The 23,295-nt window shown below is 36.2% G+C and overlaps 1 protein-coding gene across 4 annotated transcripts in view; it reads right to left on the bottom strand.

Annotated features, from left to right (window-relative positions):
* Positions 1-23,295, bottom strand: part of VTI1A (vesicle transport through interaction with t-SNAREs 1A) — a 270,364-nt gene that overhangs the window by 81,891 nt on the left and 165,178 nt on the right. For 2 of the 4 annotated variants that reach the window (XM_068688567.1, XM_068688568.1), the window contains one exon: positions 20,920-20,981. In XM_068688567.1, the coding sequence (XP_068544668.1) occupies positions 20,920-20,981 (62 nt within the window). Of the gene's footprint in view, positions 1-20,908; positions 20,982-23,295 lie in introns of all 4 variants that reach the window. The other 2 variants (XM_068688571.1, XM_068688572.1) reach the window with 1 other exon arrangement.

The raw sequence follows: 23,295 nt of genomic DNA, 5'->3' as shown, positions 1-23,295 counted from the left end.
GTTGGTACGCTCTTACAAAACCCAGTTGGCATGAAATATCAAGTGGAAGATAAGCACAGTAGTGATCACCAAAGGCAGACAGCACAACATCTCTAGGAGTCATGTCCCCAGCAGCATTGAGAACAGTATTGTTTTTGCCCTCTCAGTGTGAGGACTCTCTGGAGAGATTACACAATAGCTGAAATGTTCTTGTGACATGAAGCCGGGACCTGGAATGAGTATTTGCCCCTTCTGATTTCATGCACTGAAGATGGCTAGTGCACTTTTTTTTCAATATGAAAAACAAACAAACAAACAAACAAACAACAGACTCCCTTCTCATCCTAATGTCTGAGTAAAACACAAGGAAAGCTTACATGGATGGCCAACTGCGTTACACGTGTGACTATGCAGTCCCATGAGGTAATGACAGTACCTCAAGATATTCTGGAAAAATCTGCAAAAAACTAGGTACGAAGACTCTATTACACTTAAAAGAACTGTGTCTTATTACAAATAGTCATGTAATGAGTCAGAAAAGAAGTCCAAATACAATCACATTCTTCAGCTTTTAGTTAGCTGCAAAGCACGCAGGCCTTTTTACTTGAGATGCAGCTAGGGAAAAGCCATTAGAAAAGAATTGCAAAGAAATGTCTTGCATGCAAAAGATGGAGTCTAGTATAATTTGTATTTCCAAGTATTGGGAGCAAATTAAATGCAGATCTGTAAACTCCAGATCATTACAATGCTACAAAGTCCAAGGCACTAAAATCACCTTCAGATGTTGCTGCTGTTAAAATTAACAATAACAAGAGCACAGTTGCTAATGTTAGGATACCAAACTCAGAAGTCGGGTCTATGAAGAAGGTTTGCCACTACAACAGTGTAACTGCGTTGGCATTAGCTTTTACTGGAGTTGCAACTCACCAGCAGAAAAGAAGTGCTTTTGTTGTTATAGTTTATACCCTCCCCAAGCAAAATAGAACGTACTGGCCAAGGTTTTTTTTTTTTTTTTTTTTTTTTTTTTTCCTGGTACAACCATGTCTATACTAGGGCTTTTGCCAATACACGCATGCAGCCAAAAATCACACCTCCAACTGACATTACTATACTGGCAAGCATTTCTAGTACTGGCCTTAAAACAGTTATTTGTTCAATCATTGCTTTCCACAATCACCCCTCACCCTAAAAATACTCTATTTCTTCACAGGTAGAAAGCTGAAAAAAAATATCTGTTAGCTTAGGTCTTGTTCAGCTGTTTCTTATATCAGTCAAGGATTTTTCATTTTTCTTTACAAAAGTTGAATCTACCCCCTTAGAAAAAGAGAATAAAACATTCCTAAGGGTGGGGGGGACTCTTTACCTGACAGGAGAACAAACAAACAAAAGTTAAGGTCAGCTCTTGCTCATCTTGCAGCAGGGGCAGAGAAAGAACAGAATTCTCTCGGTACTAATGACTGCTTTTGCCATTCTCTACATACCAAAGTGAATACAGTCCATCAGCTTTAAAACGCAATTTCTGGTCCAATTGCTGCATCTGACTTCCCAGCTAAAGCAGATTCTTCCTTAAAAAACAGTTGAACAATTTTCACTCTCAAAGTTCTCACAGAAGTTAGTACTTCCACGAGGATACAATTAGTCCTAAAACAGGTGGTAAGGGGACAGAGAAAGGAGAGGAAAGTTTTTTCACAAAACCTCTAGCTGCCCTCCATGAGAAGAGGGATTTTCATGTGACTTGTCCTGATATTATAAAAAACAACTATATGTTTTGAAGCACATTTGTTTTCAATAGTTGCAATATATTTTTTTTTTTTGTGAAAAAAATTATCAAAATGATGGCTTTAAACACTGCATGGGAAAATGGAGTCCAAAGTGTTTCATTTTACTTCTAAAGCAGCAGTACAATATTTTCTTAATATCCTCCACCTCTCTAAGCCATTTCCTGTGGTTTGTCCTAAAATTTACCCTCGTCAGCCTAAACAGTAGTGTCAACTATGCATGAAGAATCAGCTTGCTTTTGGACTGAAAACAACTGCATCCTTTTAAAATGTCATGCCTGCAGCATCACTACGGAAGCCAAAACCTATGTGCATCTAGAGGCAAAACTTGCTTCTCCTTTTTCAGGTTGGTCTTTTTCCCAAGCTAAGGGTCAAATGAGTCAGTTTGGGAAACACCATATTATTTCTGCCTGTGCTGCTTCTGTTCTGCACAGGTTTAAATATTAAGTAGAGACTGAAAGATATACAGTGGGTTTGGCTTGATATTAAATTAAACAAAAATTTCCCTTGGAAACTGCCTAGCAAAGCCTGCAGAAATTAGTTGTAACTGCACCTGGATGTGGGATACTGTAAGTTTTAGGGAAACTTCCACGTCATACATTGGTTTAATGCACTACTGGCACATATAACCTGCAAAACTCAGATGCGGATACAGATTCCAAGATTTAAGAAATATCCACATTTAGGGTTTTGGGTTGAGCTCCTCCCTAGTAAAAAGTTCTTCGCTTTTGAGCACTTAATGATACTTTACAACTACAGAGCTCTGCTACAGCTCTTTACAGGTTGGAAAAATCTGGACCTTTCATTGTGTGAGTAACTCCTAAGATTACCAAAAGAATGTCCCACAGTCAGCCCATCTGACGCAAGGAGAGTGACATCCGGATGTGTCCAATTCAGCTTCATGCTGCCAAAAGCTTTTTCCTGCCTGGACTGAAATGTAAAGACACCTGGGATCAAACGCAAATGATCTCTTTCGATTTCATCCATGGTGATGTAAGGTAAAGACTGTGTGCAGCTTGAGCTTGACAGCACCCAGAGGAGCCAGTGCACACAGCGTGCAGGTACTCAGGGCTGCTCAGGTCCCTCTACACTGTTTCTTCAGCTCTGGGTTTCTCTCAAGTACTTGCTGCCAGCTGCACTGAACGGCAAACAGAAGAACAATATGCAATAAACAGACATCATTAGAGAAGTGTTATTTTTCTTATTACGGAAAAGTTGAGAACTTTCACAATATCTTGAAACAGTGCTCAGAAATTACCTCTTCAGCTTGGCATCCATTCTGTCTTTAGGAACAAAACAACCCCAGCAATTACAGGAAAAAGTCAAACTGACATAACTAAACCAAGAAAGCCTTTTATCTATTCACCTCACAAGGTTTTTTTTTTTCTTTCTTTCTTTCTTTCTTTTCTTTTTTCTTTTTCTTTTTTTTAAAACTACTTCTTAAAGGCTTGGAAAAAAGCATTAGGTACTCTTTGCACACAGAGCATTTATGACCTTGTTCAACTTCTTCAATATATTTCTTACTAATGCTTGCTGTATTAATGGACTCAGCCCAAGAAGTAGTAGTATTGAGCTTTTTAATTGCTTTACACAATTAAATGCTAATGCTTCAATCATTAACAATAATGCTGAACACCATGCTTTGGAGCACAATGTAAGCAATGTATTAAAAACAAATGCTTCACCAGGTTCCTACCTTTTACTTTTTATAAGTAGCTCAGAATAAGAAGCCTAAAAATAAATAGCATTTATTGTCACTGGAGAAAGTGCTACAGTAAAGAGCAGCAAACAACTGGTAGCCACAATTATAACCTCCACCCTTATAGCCTTCACAGAGCCTTTGCTTTTGCTCTTGCTGTCTGTGTAAGCAGAGCAGAGCTGTCTGCTTCAGGGTGAGAGTTTTCTTGGAAATGTTTACTATAATGAGAGAATTTTCTGTTCTTTTTCTTTTAATCACAACACTGTCCAGTTCTGAGACCTGAATTGATGTAAAAAAAAAAAAAAAATCCAGATGACATTTCAAGGAATTTAATAATCAGATGCCTCATTGCACTGCCTGGAGTGTGTTTCACATTATATTAAAATTATTGGCACCCAGTCATGTTATGGCAAAACTCGCTGACACTATACTTGGTTACAGCCGTTGCCACAACAGTAGTTATTTGGCAAGTGATGTGAAAGAGGACAAAGTGCTATTGTGAACTTACATGAAGCTTATATGCATTATGGCTCTAGTTCATAAAGAGCAAGGAAGAAAAGAAAGGCCTTATTTTTTTCAGAGCAACCACAATGTAATTCTAAGTGAAGGTGTTTGTCAAAAGAAGTCAAAACTACCTCAGATTGACAGGCTATGCTAACCACAGAAGGGCATGGAGAGAAAGAGCAAGTCTCCAGGAAGAAATGCAACTCAAACTTTGGAAAGGTAAGATGGGCTAAGCCAGAAAAGAAGAAGGTTTAGGAGCTCTTGCAGATGCAAACTGGCTCTTTTCCCCCTAAAGAAGCAGCAGGTATCAATGGCAACCTTGTCAAAAGTACCAAGAGCAGACAACACTCTGAAAAAGGGCAAGCTGTGTTCCCAAGGGACTGCTTGTTGCAGGCTTGCTGCTTTTGAAAATCAGGTCTTCTTGAGTCACAGGCCTTTATGCCTGTTTTCTTTGTGAGTCCATCCACATTACAGAGGGAAGGGTTTTACCTTTGACTAAAATGCTTCTTTTTTTTTTTTTTTTTTTTTTAAAAAAAAAAAATCTCCAGAAAGAAGAAGCTGGGGAGCCTGCCTTACCACACAGATGGTTTCCCATTAAAATAATCAACAACAATGTTGGAACTCTGTTCCTTGAAAGGAGGTTTGTCTCTGTGCCCAAGTGAGCCAACAGAGGAAAAATCAGCTGCTACGCATTAAGGAAAAAGTAACACATTTAAAACAACAACAACCAAAAAAACAAAACAAAATAAAAAAAAAAAAAAAGGAAAGGAAAGGAAAAAGAATCTTCATCCAGTATTTAATTGCAAAAACATGGTGGGAAGGAAAGACAACTCAAGAGAAGCTCCAGCCCTTTTTGCAGCTCAAACAGCCATTTTGCAATGCATGACACAAATGCTTCAACACTGGTTAGTGCAGAGAAGTGTCCTCAGTCTTTTAAAAAAAATTATTGACTAATGGTTGTTTTTCCATGACACAATATTCCTCTGAACACTTTCTATCTAATAAAGCTCTAACTAGGACCTACCATTTGTTCTGACGTCTGCAGTTTTGAGATCCATAGCATGTATTAATCCAAAATGAAAAAATTTGGATAGGAGAAAATGACCATACAGTTGACCTAGGTGAGTATTGCATTGATTGTTGTGCATGTGAAAAAGACATCACAGAAAACTCATCCACCACAGTGTCCAAAATGAAGCAGGGATTTCCTCTTGTAATAGCAAGATATCCCATGTGTTCACTTTTGCTAAAGGCTGATTTGAATGGTAGCCACAGAAACATAAAATATACAAACTGGTCTTATTATGTGACAAATAATTTATAGGAAAGCAGAACTGGATTTTTTTTTTTCTTAATTAATACTAACACTAATTATTAGCATGCCACACACAAGTAGTTTAACTGTAGCATTTATTTACTTTTAAAATGCAGGAAAAGCCTAGAAAACATTTTAAAAAGATTTTTCCCTCCTTCCTCTTTATTCCCCACTTATTATTTAAATATGTCCCTGCAGTGCTTTTCCATACACAACAGCATCACACTACACATCCATGAAAACTGCAAAGTGAAACTGAATATAAACAGAAAGTGACTGATCTCATTTCACTGAGCAAGAGGGTTGAAGGCCAGAAAGGAAATAAATTGCTTTAGGGGTGGGATGTTAAGCAAATATTTACACAATTTTCCAGTTTTTATCAAACATAAAATATAATCTAATAATCATCTAAGGAATGTTTTGAGAACATTTTCCCTTAAGTATTACTCAACATTTAGACATGGATGATCAAAAAGTGGAGACCCACTCCCACTAAGCATACAGCAGTATTTATCTCAAGTTATCCCTAGTAGGAAAGATTACAAGGATTAGGTTTCAAGCTTGTGCAATTGCCTTTAGACAAACACAACAATATGCAATAAACTACTATTCCCCAGATGCTAATAGAAAAAAACATCTAATGACAATTAAGTTTGAAATAAACGAAGAGTCAAATAAGTAACAATGCAAGACAAAACGGTCCCCTTGAAAGACACATTAGCGTGAAAGCTATCAAATCCGGAGGTGATGGATTTCCATGTGGGGAGGCATCCACTGGGGCCACTTCTTGGCTTTGTTCCCCCCAAGGAGTCCACTCCTTTAAACAATGATTAGATATTCTCAGGGCTTGCATCAAAGAAAGCAGGGTGTAGTGGGTTCCAAACTAAAATCAGTCTCAGAATTTAATGGTTTAAAGAGCAGGCTTAACAGTCCTCCCAACCCATTTTTATTACCCAGGTCAGACACAACAATATGTTCCTACAAAACTTCTATGTAATCGGGCCAGAGGAGCATGAAGACAAAACAGCAACTCCACTATAAGCTAGTCTCTACATTCATCAAACAGATTTTTTCTCTGGTACATTGTGCACCTGCTTCTCCTTCCAGGCTCAGAGAACAAGCATTTGGGCACAAGCTTGTCTACTGATTTCAATGGACATTGAATTATAACTATCCAAAATTCACTGCCTGAAACACAGCATGGCAGAAGTTCTGCAGCACTGACTTTTCTTTGGATGAATTCAATGTTTCCTATATCTGTAATCACCTACATCTTTACAGTATGAATCTCTGAGACAATGTTTGTATTTCCTTGGGAACAGGCTGCTAAGTATCTGGAACACTGTTTATGTGCTTAATGTAGTTTATTATAAAACAATTCTATAATACTCTTGCCATCATATATATGTATCATACTATTTTAAATACTCCATCTTACTCCAAAGAGAACACTGGGAATTTACTAAGAAACCATCATACTTGCGAACAATTCCCGCTTGAAGAATTATAAATGGCTTATCTCATTTGATCACTTAGATTCCTCAAAGAGGAATCATCTGAAGGAACTGGCATGTGGGAGTTTAATTCTCCCACTGCTTGCTGGTAGAGCTTTAATATATCATCAATAATTCAAAGACAGCTGTTAAAATATGACCAACCAAGTACACCAGCCCAAGAGGTGTTCTGTAATGAATACTCTTCATGAAGAGGGTGCTCTACAGCATCATTACCAGCTATCTCAATCAAACTCCATTTTGCCTTATCCTTCAACATGTGACTGCTATACAACTCTTTGAATTTTACAGCTAAGAGCAGCACCACATCATTGTATTTTTCAACACAATGCAATTCAAATTCACATTTTATTGTCTCTCTAATTAGAAGCTGAACAACAAAATACTGGAATTTCAAAGGATCATAACTATATCCTTGGTCATGAAGTTACTATACATGAGAGAATTTGTGTCCTAGATTATCTTAATGGATTTCCCCATTCAAGTTCTGTAATAAATTATGTTTCTCCAGAGGCAAGAGGTGACAGCAGGAAAGCAAAGCAATCTAGCAGCTAATTTTAGCCAGGGGAAGTAAGTATCTGTCTACCTTTACCTCTTAGTCTATACATCTCTCTTCCATACCTTCTCTGAACAAGATAATACCATCACTGTTAAAGTAAGTCATAAAATGTTGCATTTGTTGGGATATATTTCTCTGAGGAACCCTAAAGTATTTAACAAACATTTCTATTGTTTGTTTGCTAGTTGACAGCAGTCAGCAATAATACATCTCAGACCACAGTAACTACAAGAACATCATTTCTGACAAGAGCAATAAGTAAGCCTTTTTTCATGAGAAAGAAGCAGTTGCCTAGACTAGTACATCAAATTTAATACTACTGCTCCTCTATATACACTTGATCAGTATGTTTCCAGAATATATTAATAGCATTTGTTGAACCCACTAAAACACTCTTTTCTGTCTGCAAAACAACAAAAAATATCGCATAAGGAAAGATGAATAATGTCACCTGTAGACCTCAAAATTATATTATCTGAAGAAGACAACAAAGAATGGATACCTCTTGTTTTGCACATCTACATTCAGTGGCTAGAAAGATCAGGTACGTGCTTGGTAATGGACTGTTATGGGAAATAAAATACCCTCCACTCTTCTAGTCTAAATTCTTCCCATGCTTCTCTTTCACCCCTTTTAAATCCAATTAAGCCACAACTCCAAATCAGGACAGGCCCTGCTACCAGTCAGCCCATCATTCACAAACTCTCATCATGTTGTCATGTGAGGACCATGTACAGATTAATTAAGGGCAGTTGCCCTTGGAATGCATTGCTGAGATATGGAACATTATACTCATTTTAGAGGTGCACTGAAACAGATGGGTCTGCAGATACCCAAGACAAAATCATGATTCAAACATTTGTAGTCAAATTTCTGATTGTTTTTCCTGGATTGTGATGGGAAAAAAAAAACTCAACACCTTTACAATATTTGAAATGTGTTAGTGACACAATATCTCAAAATCAGAAGGCAATACATAATGAAACATATGGAAACGTGCCAATGTTTAACATTCAACTTAGATGAAATACAGATATGAAAAGCCTATAAAAGGGACATTTATAGATGAGTCTTATTTTGTTTTATTTTAAATATTTTAACCATGAAATTATAGTATATTTTAGAAGCATATATAAAGGCTCATAATATGAGATCTTTTATCTTCTCCTCCTTCATACACTTGAAAATACTTTCTCTCTAAAATTGGTGGCAACATAAAAAAAAGCCCTAGTAAATAAATATTCTTCTTTCCTCCCACCCCAAGATTAAAATAAAATAAAAATAAAAATATAGTTAGCTTGCTTTTGGAACCAATGTAAAGACTCAGAAAGCTATGTCCTCATGTTTGTAATACTAAATGGAAACTAAACATACATGTTATTAGTAAACAGACTTTATTACTGCATATATATTCAGTGCCTCCAAATATAGCTGCATTATGTAGGAACAGGAACCAAAACCAAAATCTCAATCTCGTATGTATTAATATTTTGCTTCTAGCTTTTTATATAAGTACATACAACTCAAAATGACTAAGAATTTATCCTCACAGACATGCTGCTGCTTTGAAAGATGATCTCAATCTGAGCTAAAGACCTGGGACACACAGAGCTCCACTTCTATCAGCAGACCTATCACTGCTGAGCAGTTGTGCGTTGGTAAGCACAAGACAACTCCTTCATCCTCTCCAACCTGCAATCTCCCTTTTAGCCATACCATTTCCACAAGTCCTTACCCCCAGCTGTCTACTGGTGATACCAGTCAGGCCTTCCCCCAGTGACAAACCTGGCTATATTTCCTTATAAAACACACTGAGAAAAAAAAAAAAAATCAGATCCAATCAGCAGTTTCACTCTAACAGAATCATACTGCAAGAAGTTTCCTGGAACCAGATGCATACTCTGACGAAGCAAGCCTATGATCTCTATGGTACCAAAAGTAGCTAAGCTTGTGCAAAGGATGCATTCTAATTTAATACAGTGGCAGTTCAAGAGTCTGATCTGTAAACAGAACTCTGATGCAGGAAATCCCCATTTCTGTACAGACTTTATTGGAGGATACAACTGACAGACCACATATATATATCAGCACTAAAAAATATATATATATATATTTTTTTTTCTGACGGGTAGAAACTGTTTCTCAAAAATGGATGCAGGGGCATGGAAGTCTGGCCTTCGTGCAAATGGGTTAGATTCTTAGCTGCTATAAATAAATATAGCTCCATGGGTGTTGGTGGAGACGTGCCAACACGTGCCACCTAACGGAAGTGTGAGCCACAGGTAGGGCCTTGGAGAGACAGCATCAGAGAGCACATCAGCCAGGTTCAAAAGTAGCCCACAGGTTAAAGTGTGAACTGAGTCTTCCAGTATGTTCCTTAGGCATCTGGAGCACAAACTCTGAAGTGAAACAGTAAAATTAACATTACTGTTTTAATTTTAATACAGTATTATGTTATCTTTCATCTCTTTAAAAAAGTTCTAACAAACAAGAAGATTTTACTTATCAGTGAAGTAAAAGCGAAGTTTACTTATCGGCGAATTTTAATGTACTTTGGTGGCTATTTTTTTTGGCATTCACCAAGGATACTTTAGGAAAATTGAAATCTTAAGCAGATTCCTTTGTTTCTAGCTCACACTAGCAAACACATTCACCTCTGTCCCTTGAAAAAGACTAGGTTTTGCTCTTGCTGTTTGTTTTCTTCTGCTAAAGCACTGCTGAAAATAAAATAAAATTAAATTGACTGTGAAAGCAGGCAACTTCTTGTCTCCAAAGTTTTGAAATCACTGAACATTCTCATATTTAATAATTCCGACTCACTCCTCCAAATTTCCAGTAAAATAAGATGGTCTTTATATTCCAAAGATGCCTTCCCAAAAGTCTGCAGCACTGGATTTTCTGATACAGAGTGACTATGAAACCCCTTTTTGTTCTCATAACTTCATGATGTATATCTATAACTCTTTCTTGTTTGTGAAGATAAGACCCGCTTTGTCTCTCTAAATGCCATTTCAAAGGAAGATTCACAGTTGTTTGACTTTTGATCTGTGTGGCAACTAGCTCGACCACCTGCGCTGGGTTCAAGCAGTTACTGAGCTTGCTTTGTACCATCGTATGAACACAGCAAGCCTTTTAAACCAGAAAGAGCTGATGTGTGAATACACCAATTTACAATGTAAATACAGGGTCCAACAATATGGGCATCTTTAATGACCAAATGTGTAAAGTGCATATATTGTTTACTGATTATATCATTAAATAAAACAGATGGCTCATATTCTCCATCCACCTACAGTGGATTAAAACACAATGGTGTAATAGTCTGGTAAACTGGTAACGTGAAACATTGCTTTGTACTGGCGTAGTAGTATAAATAGCTGTTCACAAATGAGGTACAAAGCCCCACTGCCACCAAGAGTAATTAGCTTTAAGGCCGTACTGAAAGAATGTTACCTTCACAATCAACACGTGTGTGCCATTCACGCAGAAAACTGCATTTGAAAAAACACAGCAGTGACAGAAAACAGCAAGGAAGTTTCTCTGCATGGATAAAGTAGACCACATGCTTCCCACCACCTATGCAAGACCAGGCACACTTAGAACCACGTTTCTCAAACAACTCCTTATTTACATGCATTATTTATATGCAACCACAAAAATAATGTCTTAGAAACATAAAGGTTTGTTTGTCCCCCCACCCCCATTTTTTTTTTTTTTTTCTATCAGGGGAAGGCAAGCAGCTGGTGCAAAAATATTTGAAGCAATTTTTATTCAAAAAGAAAAATTATCTGTTAGTGTTGTAATCTTAAACTATCAGCAGATCTTCTGAATGGGATGAGGTGAAGACTTCGCTCTAACTTGCAAATGTTACACAAACTTTCTGGGTTACCACTTAGTTAATATAGCAAAGTCCAAGCTAAACAAAAGTTCTTGGGTAATAAATGCTACATAGTGAGATCCTGCAAGCTAAGCCATGTTAACGCTCATGGAAAAACGTTACTATTTGCAGAAGGCATTCAGGTCAGTGAAAAACTCTTCTGTTTTTGAATTAGGGAGTACTAATATCTCTTGCATACACAATTGTGTACAGCCACGGTTCTTAAGAACATGCAGTCGGGCAACATTTGAAGTAAACTAGCAAAAAAATCCAAACTTGCTTATGCATAAAACAAGTAGAGGAATAAATCCTCCTTTACAGAAATCCCTTGTCCCATACCATTTTGAAGACATATCTTTCAAGAGACCACCTCATGAAATTTCCAGCAGCAGATAGATTAACTTAATAAAATACTTCTAATAAATTATAGCTCTTGACAATTTAGATTACTTGAACAATTTTTCAAGCCTTCAAAGAAAATAATTAATAAACTGATCTTAAAATGTGAATTATAATCCTGAATCTAAAACGGAAGGAGCATTAAGAGCTACAATGCATAGGTTTGTCTGGAGGAAGCAGGAAGAGTTTCTCTTTTGTTTATATTATTCTAGATATGTCTGAAACAATTTAAGTGATTTTAATGAATTGTCTTAGAACTACACAAACATTGTAGAGAACATAAATCTCAGTGTTTATGATAAAATTGTTTTCTCTGCCCTTTCCATTTCACTCAATTTCTGCACTGGCCTTCCTTTACCTTTTTCAAATCTTCCATATTAGTTAAAATATAAGAACTAGCAAAAAATAGTAAAAATTTCATCCTACCACCAAGTAGACTAAACAATCTCTCATTGTAAGAGCACACTTTCCAATTCATGACTTTGTTATTCTTCAGGCAGATGCTCAGCAGGTTAGTGATGTGTGAACATTTCTTCTGAAGAGTTTTAAAGGTCCAATACAACATAATTACATGCCACACAAGGACACAAATTCTCCCTCAGTTTTGGTCTTGTCAACCAGCAGTGCTAATTTATCTGTAGCAAACTCTAAGTAATCCTCTTATTCCTCTGCTGTTGATTTCTCACAGGCCACATTTATGGCCTCTTTTGTAAAACTACAACAACAACAACAACAAACATCCACCCCAATAAACTTTGCTCAAACAAACAAAAAAAAACCTCATTTAGTAATGAGGCTACAGGCGACCAAACTACTCATGTGTGACTGGTAAATTTGGGTTCCGGATTTCACAAAACAATTATAGTAAAAAAATTTAGTACAAAAATTCTACTCAGCAAATCCCGAGTTTTCCTTTGTTGCAGTTGTCAGTCGTTTAATCTCTCACGTCTCCTGAAGATAGCCAAAACTAGATAGCCTATTAGTATAAAATGGATTGAAAATGATCCAATCTAAATGGTTAGCTAAGGACAAGATTCTGGTATCACTTTTTTATCACAGTTTCAAACTGACATCAAACTTATTAGTTTGATGACTTCATTGTTTTCTGAAAGACTAATTCCTTGGTGTGTGAGAAGAATCATGCTGGAAAGATGGAATAAGTTTTCTTTTATTAAAAGACAACAATTTCAATCAAGCGCAGGAAGAAAAGTGTCAAGTGCTACTGGAAATCATACACAGAATGCAGAAAAGAGCTTCTTTACCTGATAAAGACTAACAGAGCTTCCTGCAGAGAACTGCCAGAAGGCTAGGTAGGCAAAACAATTCCCATTCTCACCATTTGTCTCGAAATACCAGATCAGTCTGAAACACTGATGTGTGTATGGGCAAGAGAGAAGAAATAAGTTAAACAAAAACTCTGACGTTTGTTTGACAATATTACTGCCTTTTTCTTAAAACGTTTAGAAGTGCCACATAATGTTAAATCTCTGCATTTTGTCAATCTTGTTTAAGTTTCAAATGTTACTTTTATTCAGCTTAGCACACCCTCTAGTTTTCATCCAGATACACAACATCATGAGAATGATTTAATTTTGGAGTCTGTATTTGCAAAGATCACTGATACCTATTCATGAAGCTACTGTTTGGAGAGGCTAAGCTTCTGGGATTTACCTTTTAGAATACTTTCCAATTCCATTTTTGCATTCCTGAAATCCATCAGAAGGCTTGACTTGATGAGAACTTGAAACTATAATTTAATTTTGTACACTATTATTTACATTCTTTAATTCTTGAAAAGCTCAGCAGAAAAGTCTTTCCATAGCAGAAGTCATGGGCCTTGACAAGCAAGGCCATGCAAGAGCACAGCAATCTCAAATATACCAGTACGTAAAAGCTCTCTGCCTACCCAAGAAGAGAGATTTGGGCCAAACATTAGGGAAACTTTGGAATAGTTTGACTGAGGAGATAAGAAATGTTCATCAGTGGAGAACAGGCCAGACAAATATCTGTCAGGGTTGAAACAGGGATAGTCAGTTCTGTCTTAACAAAAAGGGATGAACTTTTCAGAGATCACTTCCAAGATGATTCTATTTTATTTTCATTTTTTTGGCAAATTTGTGGATTAGAGTGAAATGACCCATGTAGCAAAATATCATGAAGATCTGCGATCAGAAAATGGTACATTTTGAAATTTATGGCTTAAACACTCAGTCAATGGAATGTGTAAAATCTGGTGTATATTGTTTTGTGACAGCTATAGCGTGAGTCATCTTAAGAACAACGTGATCCTTAATTTACTATTGGCCTTAAGAAGTTTGACTTTATTGATTTCTGAAGAGTTGTCTCCAATTATTTCAGCAATTACCAATGTCAGCTTTTGCAAACAGGTTCCCTGCTTCACATAAACAATCTGATCACATTCAAAATATTTTCACCACTTTCACTATTCCTTAATATTATGTCAGAGAGAATTCATCCAACTGGAAACTGCTTGTAACTACTGCAAGAAAGCACTGCACTGATTATGCTGATACGAGACATGTCTTCTCATGAAAGCATGTCACAGGACTATCTATTGTGGTTCAGACATGTCAATGCTGACTATGAAATGCTTTTTGTTTCACTCATGACACAAAGTACTGCAAACCTTTTTAGGCTCTAGCTGCTTAATGATAGTCAACGTATCTCAATACAAAGAACAATCACAAAGGGTTACATGATATTTAACCTATTATGATGCTTTACATTCTTGGTATATGCAGTGTAGGACTAACTGTGATAATTATCCACTGGGACCCTGCTTTCCTGCAGAAACACAACTGTGCTTAAGATAATGTTCTTTCCAGCTGTTCAGCTGGACACAAGTCGAGGGAAGGGGAGGGGGGCAAATGAGATAGTAATTCCAGATGATAGAAAAGAGGGAATGGGGAGGGTAGAACAAGGGCCATTGTACATTTAAAAAAGAAATTAAAAAAGGGAATTGGAAATATTGTCTAAAGAATGCTGAGAGCCTTGCTCATAATGGACTTAGTGTAGGCAGCTTGACACATGGATAAAACTTCCCAGCAATCTGAAAAATAAAACAAGACTACAATATAGATGCTTCTGTCTCAGTCAATGAAGGACATATCCTTCTAAGACTTTGCCTAGGTATAAGGAGATTAAAGCACAGACTTTATTTTATCCTATTCACTGAAGTTATTAAAATGTGAAGATCAATCATTACGCTCCTTTTCTTTTTCAAGGTCTAAAGTAAACTTAATTCTGTAACACTTAGGCTGTTGGAACTGAAGGTTTGCAAAGGATAAGATGGCATTAAACTAATTGTAGCTACATGTTTGCAATGTTGAAGTTGGTCCTGTTCTACAGCCATTCAGTACAGGGATTGGAATTCTCCAGGTATGCTGCTTGCCACAGTTATAGTGGTTATGGAACAGCTTAAAGGACTGCTGCATTTTCTATGGTGCATGAACTGAAAGTATTTCTAACACTGAATGAAAATAGAGTTTGATTTTTCAAAAACATTTTGGAAACAACATATAGAATTTTATCCAAGAAAGATGATAAAGATTAAGAAATTGACTCTTGGTTATTAAACACAAAACATGCATCTTACTTATATATGAACATGTCCTATCTGCATTGAGAACAAGGAACCCACAGTGTCCCATACTATTATAAAATTCTTGCTGTTGAGACCTAGCATTTCATGCATTTTGGTCGGACTACTAATAGTGAAGAATGCTTACCCCCGGGAATTCTGCTGACATTACATTTACGTTTTCCAGATGTTTTGTCCATCACTTCAGCAAAGAAACAAGGTTTCTTTTTAAAGTTAGAGACAAAGCGAAAAATGACCAGGTACTAATTAATGTCAAGATTTACTCTGGAATAACAAGCTGTATGTTCCTTATCCAAAGACTATCTTATGATTAACAGTACCTTAAAGTTTAACATTTTCCTTCTGAAAATATTTAACACTTCATAATTGATAAAAAAAAATACAAAGTACAAACATGTATAATAATATAATAACTATATAAAATGGTTAAAAGTCAGGAAAATAAAAAAATAAATAAATAAAAAATGTCCTTTCACTGACAGTAAGCACTACCATACCCTATGTATATTTTATGGTTCCCATCTAACAATAGAAATATTATGGACAGTGTTGCTCTGTAATAGGCCTTGAGCAAGGAGCACTGTAAAAGCAGTGTTGCCCCAAGAGATGACACAGAATTGTTCTGCTACTCACTCCCTCCTTATTCAGTGTCCCTTAAGTTAAGAGAATTGCTTCTCTGGTTTAAGTTAACCATATGCTTAAATATTTTCCTGAATCAAGGTCTAAATTACTGAAGTAAACAGCTGCAGCTGTAAATATTTAACATGGATCAGACATGTTGCAAAAGGATTTACCATTCAATCATTTTTCAGTGTAGAAATACATCTTGAAGTAAAAATAGAAATACATTTATGTACCAAAGAGCTGCTGAAACAATTTCTACTCAAACTTCTTTTGGCTTGAGACCAAATATGCAAAGTTCCGCTGGAAAGAGGAATTTCTTTATTAGCATGAAAACAAGGCAGATCCAACTGCATGTTAAACTTCGCTCAGTATTCAGCAGTCATGGCCTGGTATGACTGATATGACTGATATTGCAATAAGCTTTAGTTCAGAAGAAAATCTTTTTGTTATGGACTTCTGGGGATGGAAACAGAGATCAGTAGTGAAATAGGGAAAAAGACAGTGATAACACTCAGTATTGGTTTCAATTTGTCTTAACAAGGAGATGACTTTCTCTTCTGATTTTCTTCTGTGTATGGGAATGGGGGCTTCCTAGTCAAGAAAGAAGGCAGAAGAGACCATAACTAACTTTTCATGTCTCCAGGAGTGTGAGAAAGCAAATAAAATCTCTTGTGCACCAATTGCTGAATGGCCATGCCACCAAGTCAATGGCTGTAGGCAGAGCACCCCACACTCTGTTTAAAGAATTTCCTCTGAAGGTCAGTTCTAAAACACTTATGTTTTGAATTTGATACTTTATACTTAGGACCAGAGGCAATGGACAAAAGCTGGATGATGTGAAATTTCCATTTGCTTCCTGGAAGAAGTGCTTTTCAACTACTGCTTGACCAGACTTCCAATAGAGGTTTTGGTATCTCCAATCTTAGTGTGTTCAACACTTGACTAGACAAGTCTCTGAGCAGTCTGCTCTAGTTAGACTTTTTTTGAACAGGAGGTTGGACTAGATGATCCCTAGGGGTCTCTTCCAAATTGTTGTATGATTGTATGAAATGCTGAATGATAACTGTGGGGTCTGGACTTCCTTGGAGTTCAAAAGTACATAGTTTGACTAGAAATACTGCGAGAAGATAAAATACCTGTAAAGAAGAGTGAAGGAGCTTGACTACAAATAGTTTGGAGGGGGAAGCATTCCCTGCTTTTGTTTGTGGTCACATTGGTTACGCACATGTTGGCAAGCCATCTCATTTATCACCTGAGAGTTGAACACGTACTGTTTCTTTTTCACCAGCTGAATTTTTCTCTGTCCTATCTGAAATATATATATTTTTAAAGTCTCTTTTATAAGAGCAAAGGTATTCACGAGTTTCTCAAAGAATTGTTGATAACTCAGAAGTTATCTTCTGAGATGATCTGAAATTTGAAGATCAAAAGAGAATTTTGGGCATAAAAAAATCCTGTTGAGCCAGGCAGAATCAAATATTGTTGTGGAGGGAAGTAAATATTTTTCTAAAATATTTGTCTGGGAGGTACATAGAATTTACCTGCTAATGTGATAAAGATTCAAATATACTGAAATTTTTATCTGGTTACTTCTAGGTTTGTTTGTTTCCCACTGAAATTGGGCTGAGTGGGTCTTGGAGACTGTCCAAATTCTTCTCCTAAAAGCTCTTCTAGGCTATTGGCTTAGGATATGGAGAAACAACTGAAGATCTGTCACAACATATTCTTCTCTGCTTCTTTCTAACACTCTAATTTTTCTAGCACTCCCTAATTCACATCAGGGTAGAGGCCAAAGGATAGATGTCTGAGATGGCAACATTGCAGAGGACCACAGAGGATGCCTTTCCTTCTGTTAAAATCTATTACATACAAATTCTATAACTGAAACGACACTGAGCTTTTGTTACAGTCTCACTGCTTTAAAGAGTAGTCATAAAATGTCAGGATGTCCAGAGCTCTAGATACACATAAAAGAAAATGATTAATGTTTTGACATTATCAACATGGTGATATCCTAGTAACGAAGTGCCTGCCGTAAGTGTAACATTCTAGTTTAGAGGCATCTCAGTAGGCTTATTTACAGATAAGGAAAAAGAATATTACAAGTATTTCAAAGCAAGAATATTCTGAAAGATTTGTTACAAAAAACCTCTTTACCCATATACACAAAATACTGAGATAAAGTCCAGTACATAAACCTGGCTACTTTAAGTTGCTAAAGGAGCAAGCTGGAATAGGAAGATCTGTCCCTATTCTATCACTGATTTCTTTATTGACCTATGGCAACTAGCAAAACTTATTCCCGCTTTCATTCCTCACCTACATAACTTTTTATGCACAAATGCAATGCCAGGGAATTTCAGTTGTACAAAGGGAGTATTTTAGCCCTCATTAAGAACGCTACCTATTTAAATATCTAATCACTCGTTTGGCCATCTCAGAAGAGATGCTGCTTTACCTTTCCCAGAGAGTAAAAATAGAAGCAGTTTGGCATTAATTGAATGCACAGAGTGTTAGTCTGGCACACAACTTCAAGCATATCATAAAATACATATTGTAGGAGCAGCAGCTAAGCTGAACAATGTTCAGCTTAACATTACCTTTTCTGTATGATAATGATATGAAGAATAGTCCTCAAGCATTTTTCTTCATTGGTTCCAATAATTAAGTGAAACATTGTGTAGTACTTACTGAAGTATGCAGAATTAGGACACAACTGCCAATCCATGTTAATTATTTTTTAAATTGTATTTATCTAATTTGTGCTGATTTTGTGGGTTTCATATCTTATGACTATCCGTGTGACTAAACAGCATTGGGATGATTCTGAGTCTGGGATAATGCTAGATTTCCAGTCAATAGTCATAGAGCAAATTAATTTTACCATGGACCTATTAAGTGTTTTTACAAAACATCCTGAGAATCTTCTACGGCAAGTTACATATATGCTGAGTCATTTCTTTTGACAAATTCACCTGAATTCACCTGAACTGAGCGTAAATCCTAACCTGCCTTTCATCCAGATGGGTGAACCAACTCAGTATTTTTGTTAAATAAAAAGGAAATCCCGTGCTTTCTTGACACACAAAACCACGCCATTCTTGTGTTCCAATTGCATAACCCTTTTGTCTGAAAACACAAACCCAAGTATATTTCAGAGAGATCACATTTTTCATTTGGCTTATGGAACAGTTATAAACTAGGACTCCTAACTGTGATTCCCAAACACAAAACAAAGTCAAAGGTTACAGCATATGTTTTTGTTCCAGCTTCTCCAAATTACTTGCAAATGTATTCAAACACAATATGAGGAGATACTTTATTTTATTGAAAATAACAGACTACAGGGTGCTGCAAAAAAGGCTGAGGTATCTCAAGCATAAACATGGAAAGAATACATTGGTTCAGAAACCCATAAATCCTTATTTGAATCTGCCAACCTGAAAGCCAAGTAAACCCCGAAAAAACTATTTTTCCTAAATGCTATGTCTGATTAAGCCATACTATTAAATGACAGCTGAACTTTAACATTAATATGATATTATTTAAATAACCGCATGATTTTTTCTTACACTAAAATGATGAATGATTTTTGGACAGCTCAATTGACATAAAGCAAGAAACCCCTTTAATGAGATTTGACAAAATGGAGACATATGCAGAATATTCGTTACAGCTCATGTCGCAGGGTCCTTCCTGGGGAGACTTGGGTTTGGTTGTGTCTTTTCTTTCTTTCTTTCCTTTTTTTTTTTTTTTTTTTGTGTGTGTGTGTGTGTGTGTGTTTTATTTAGACTGTCTACAAGCACTGAAGCATCCCTTTCAATTGCCACTTTCTTTCTCCATGGATTTTAAATTTAGCTCATGTCATTTACATATTACTCTTAATCAGAGAATTTTATATGTTACAGTTTGGAGTTGGAATTGTAAGAAATCTGTGAAATGAAGGCATCAGGTTCGGTCAATTTAACCTTTGTCGACTGAGTATAAAAGGCACTAACAAAGCCATTTTTCTGAGGAGACTTATGAAAAGATAAAGCTTGTGCTATAGAACAAGTTATATTCTCATTTTGCTGTTTTTCAAGGTAAGTGATAAATCAAAAATTCTCCTAAAGCTTACTTTATTGTTTGTTTGTTTTTTAAAAAAGCTAGTTGTGTTAAGCAAACATGCCATGTAAAAGCCCACAGGAAGTGTAATTTCATACTGCACTCTTCTGAGGATGCTATACGTTCCTTGGAAAAATGTGTTTTCATAGCACTCAACATCACCTATTAGAGTGATGCTTTTCTTTTTCAGGAAGCTGAATAAAAGTACAGAAACATGGATATCACATAGAAGCTTGTGTTGCTTCACTGGGTAAAGAACACATATCCAGAGATGCCAAAAACTCAAAAAAAATAATTGTCTGGGAAGCTACTGATATAATTTAAGGTGGGAATAATCAGTGGATACCTCCCTCACTTCAAACCCACATAGATTTTTAGGATATTGTAAATTTTCTCTTTCTGTATCATCTCACTTTAATCCCAGTGACAATTTGCACACCATTGAAAACATGGAAGTAACATGCTAAAATCACAACATTTTACAATGTGTCTGCCCAATCTATTCAGACAAAACTGATCATTTGCTCTCTGTTAGCAAATTTATGCTGCCCCAAAAGATTTACAAATTTTCTCACATAAAATCTTATAGGTAAAAAACCCTGAAAACATCTGAGAATAAGGAATGCAGGAAACCATCATCAAAAAGCTTAATTTTAGAACAGACCAAAAAAGCCCCAAATACAAAGAAACAAAGATGAGAAATGAGTGAACAAGGGGTAATCCCTCAGGCTACAGAAAATTCTTTCCATAGCTGTGATAAAGCCTTCTATCTAACCCTGCCTGCTTCATTATCAGAATTCATTTGAAGAAATTCTACATAGCAACCTGTGTAAAAAAGTCAAGTAAGTCAGCAAAATGCAGAGGCTGAACTAGAACTAAAAGTAAAGCCACAGAGGGAAAGAGGGAAAAAAAGAAAGAGTGGAAGTGTCCCTACCTTGGCCTTACCTTCGCAACATCCCTGTCAAAATCCTGGAGCTCTTCCCCAGGTTTGCATCTGTTTCTCTAAGCTGGGGAGAAAAGAGTCCCATTAAAATAAAATGTCACATGTACTCAATTCTGTACAAAGAATAGCTATTTCTATCATTGTTTGATTCAATCAACTTCAGTTTCAGTCTGCAACAAACTCACACGTGAGAAAGCCACCGAAGCTCTGAAATTTGAAAATGTTTTGTCTGGTCTTCACTTCCACAAAGATGAAACCAGTGGAAGATAAGACACTGAGGCAACAAAGATGAATCAGGATAAAGAGCAAAAGCTTTACAAACAACAGGTTGAAGGTAGATGCTCTATAGATCAATATCTGTAATTCCCATTGATGTGTGTATGTGTATTGGTTATGTATATGAGTGAATGCATCAAGGGACGAAAGGACAGCCATGTGCTGTGTTCCTGATGTTTTATGAAAAGAAAAACAAACATCTTTCTTTCACTGTTTTTCAAAGACACCAGTTTAAAGAAAAAGCAGTAATACAGAACAGTGTCATTTTACTGATTCTGCATAAAAGAAATACGCCCATACTGCCCTTTAAAGACAAAACCCGTTGTGACCTTACAGCAGCCATCAGTGGAATGGATGCCCAAATACTTTATGTACAATGTGTAAATGACAATAATATGTGTATAGTATGCACAAAGTGCACATCTGTATAATATATATTTTTGCATGTAAAGATCACTCACTGGAAACAGTGTTTTTAGTAGTTTAATAGGACGCAGGAAAACTACATTGACAGCTTAACTTGATTAGCTGACTTGTTCTACAGCTCAAAAATCTTGCAAAATAGGTAAAACTACAACCAAATGAAAAGTGAAATGGGGGATAATAAAAGAAAGGTTATGGAGAAAGTAAAATTCCTATTAAAAATATATTTTTTTTCTATTTTTCTTTAAAAGGTATTAAATTCTTCCTTCTATTGTTGTGTTAGTATCTCACAAAAGGCACTCTAGAAATAATGTCTCCTATTATATCTTTTGCTACAGATAGCTAAAGAAGAGACATCTTTGGACTTTCTAGAGATCTCTAAACAAGGATAAACATCAAAATATACTATAAAGGATAGTGTAACAGTTGTCAATTACAGAATAGCAGGGACCACTATTTTTAAACACAGCTGTGTATACATACATAAAACATTCTTCTGCTTACGAAAGGTGAATATTTACCTCTTCATTATCAAATCAGATTGAAATGATTATCTGACTCATTGACTTCTTACTAAAGAAACTTTGTTGTACAAGACATGCATCCTGTGTTATAAATTCACTGAAACAGCAACACTGCCAAGAAAACAGGCAGTCTTTCAATAACAAATCACCTTCACCATAACAAGCCACTGTTTTTATCTTGAATATATGCATAGCAGCAATATTAAAATCAGTTGCTGTTTTGGAGCCTAATATAGTAAATATTTGCTACCAGATGTAATGCTTATTACTGAAGTCAGTAGTTGCAATCAATGACACATAACCTTTATGTATAAATTTCCGTCTTGTTCTTATAAAAGGTATTAAGGAAATACCATGTAGAAGATGGGACTAGGTACACCAACCAAGACAGCTCTTAGTAATATCATATTCAGTGAGAAGGCTTGCACTGACTCTGAGAGCTCTGTAATTATGCAGCATGATGGAACAAAGATGAGCATTATATTTCAGGGAGGTCATCCCCTCATTTTTTTCTTGATTCATCTAGACAATTCAAGCTCCAGAAAAGCAGTTTAGCCCAGTTTGACACAAGTAACAGAAGAAAAAATGTCATAATAATTTTTAAAGGCTCATTAAAAAGCCAGGTTCTTACCCATGCTAGAAGGGAATCTAAAGCACAAATGTATGCTTTACATTGGTCTTTTATTATTCATAAAGATGCATTTAACACTTGGGGCTTCTCCTCCCTTTTCACAGAAAAGTAGCTCTCTCCTTTTTACTATTAGATGTTTGATCCTAACTTTCTTGTCTTGCTGCAGGATTCTACCTAGCAGCTAGAATCAGTACTGATAGTTAGGAAGGGGAAGCTGAACCGCAGAGGTTTGACAAAGTCCTCTAAGCAAGACGACCTCATACCTTTATGGCAATAAAATAATAAAAACACACACACACACAAGCAAAAGAAACGTTAAAAAGAAACAAACACATACACACATAGTTGGAAGATCTCTAGCTACATTCCAAGAGAACATTAAAAAAGCCTTCTCTTTTTGCATTGGCAGGGAAAAACAAAGCAAAACAAAACAACAACCCAATCCAAAATGTTTTGTTTTGTTTTTCAAACTGTAAGTTTGTTTTTATTTAAAACTGAAATATCTGATGGTAGCTCTTCCATCA

This window comes from Anas acuta, chromosome 7, assembly GCF_963932015.1.
Source record: "Anas acuta chromosome 7, bAnaAcu1.1, whole genome shotgun sequence".
Classification (NCBI taxonomy): domain Eukaryota; kingdom Metazoa; phylum Chordata; class Aves; order Anseriformes; family Anatidae; genus Anas; species Anas acuta.
The sequence above is the reverse complement of the archived record's forward strand: the minus strand, read 5'-3'. Positions and strand labels throughout refer to the sequence as shown.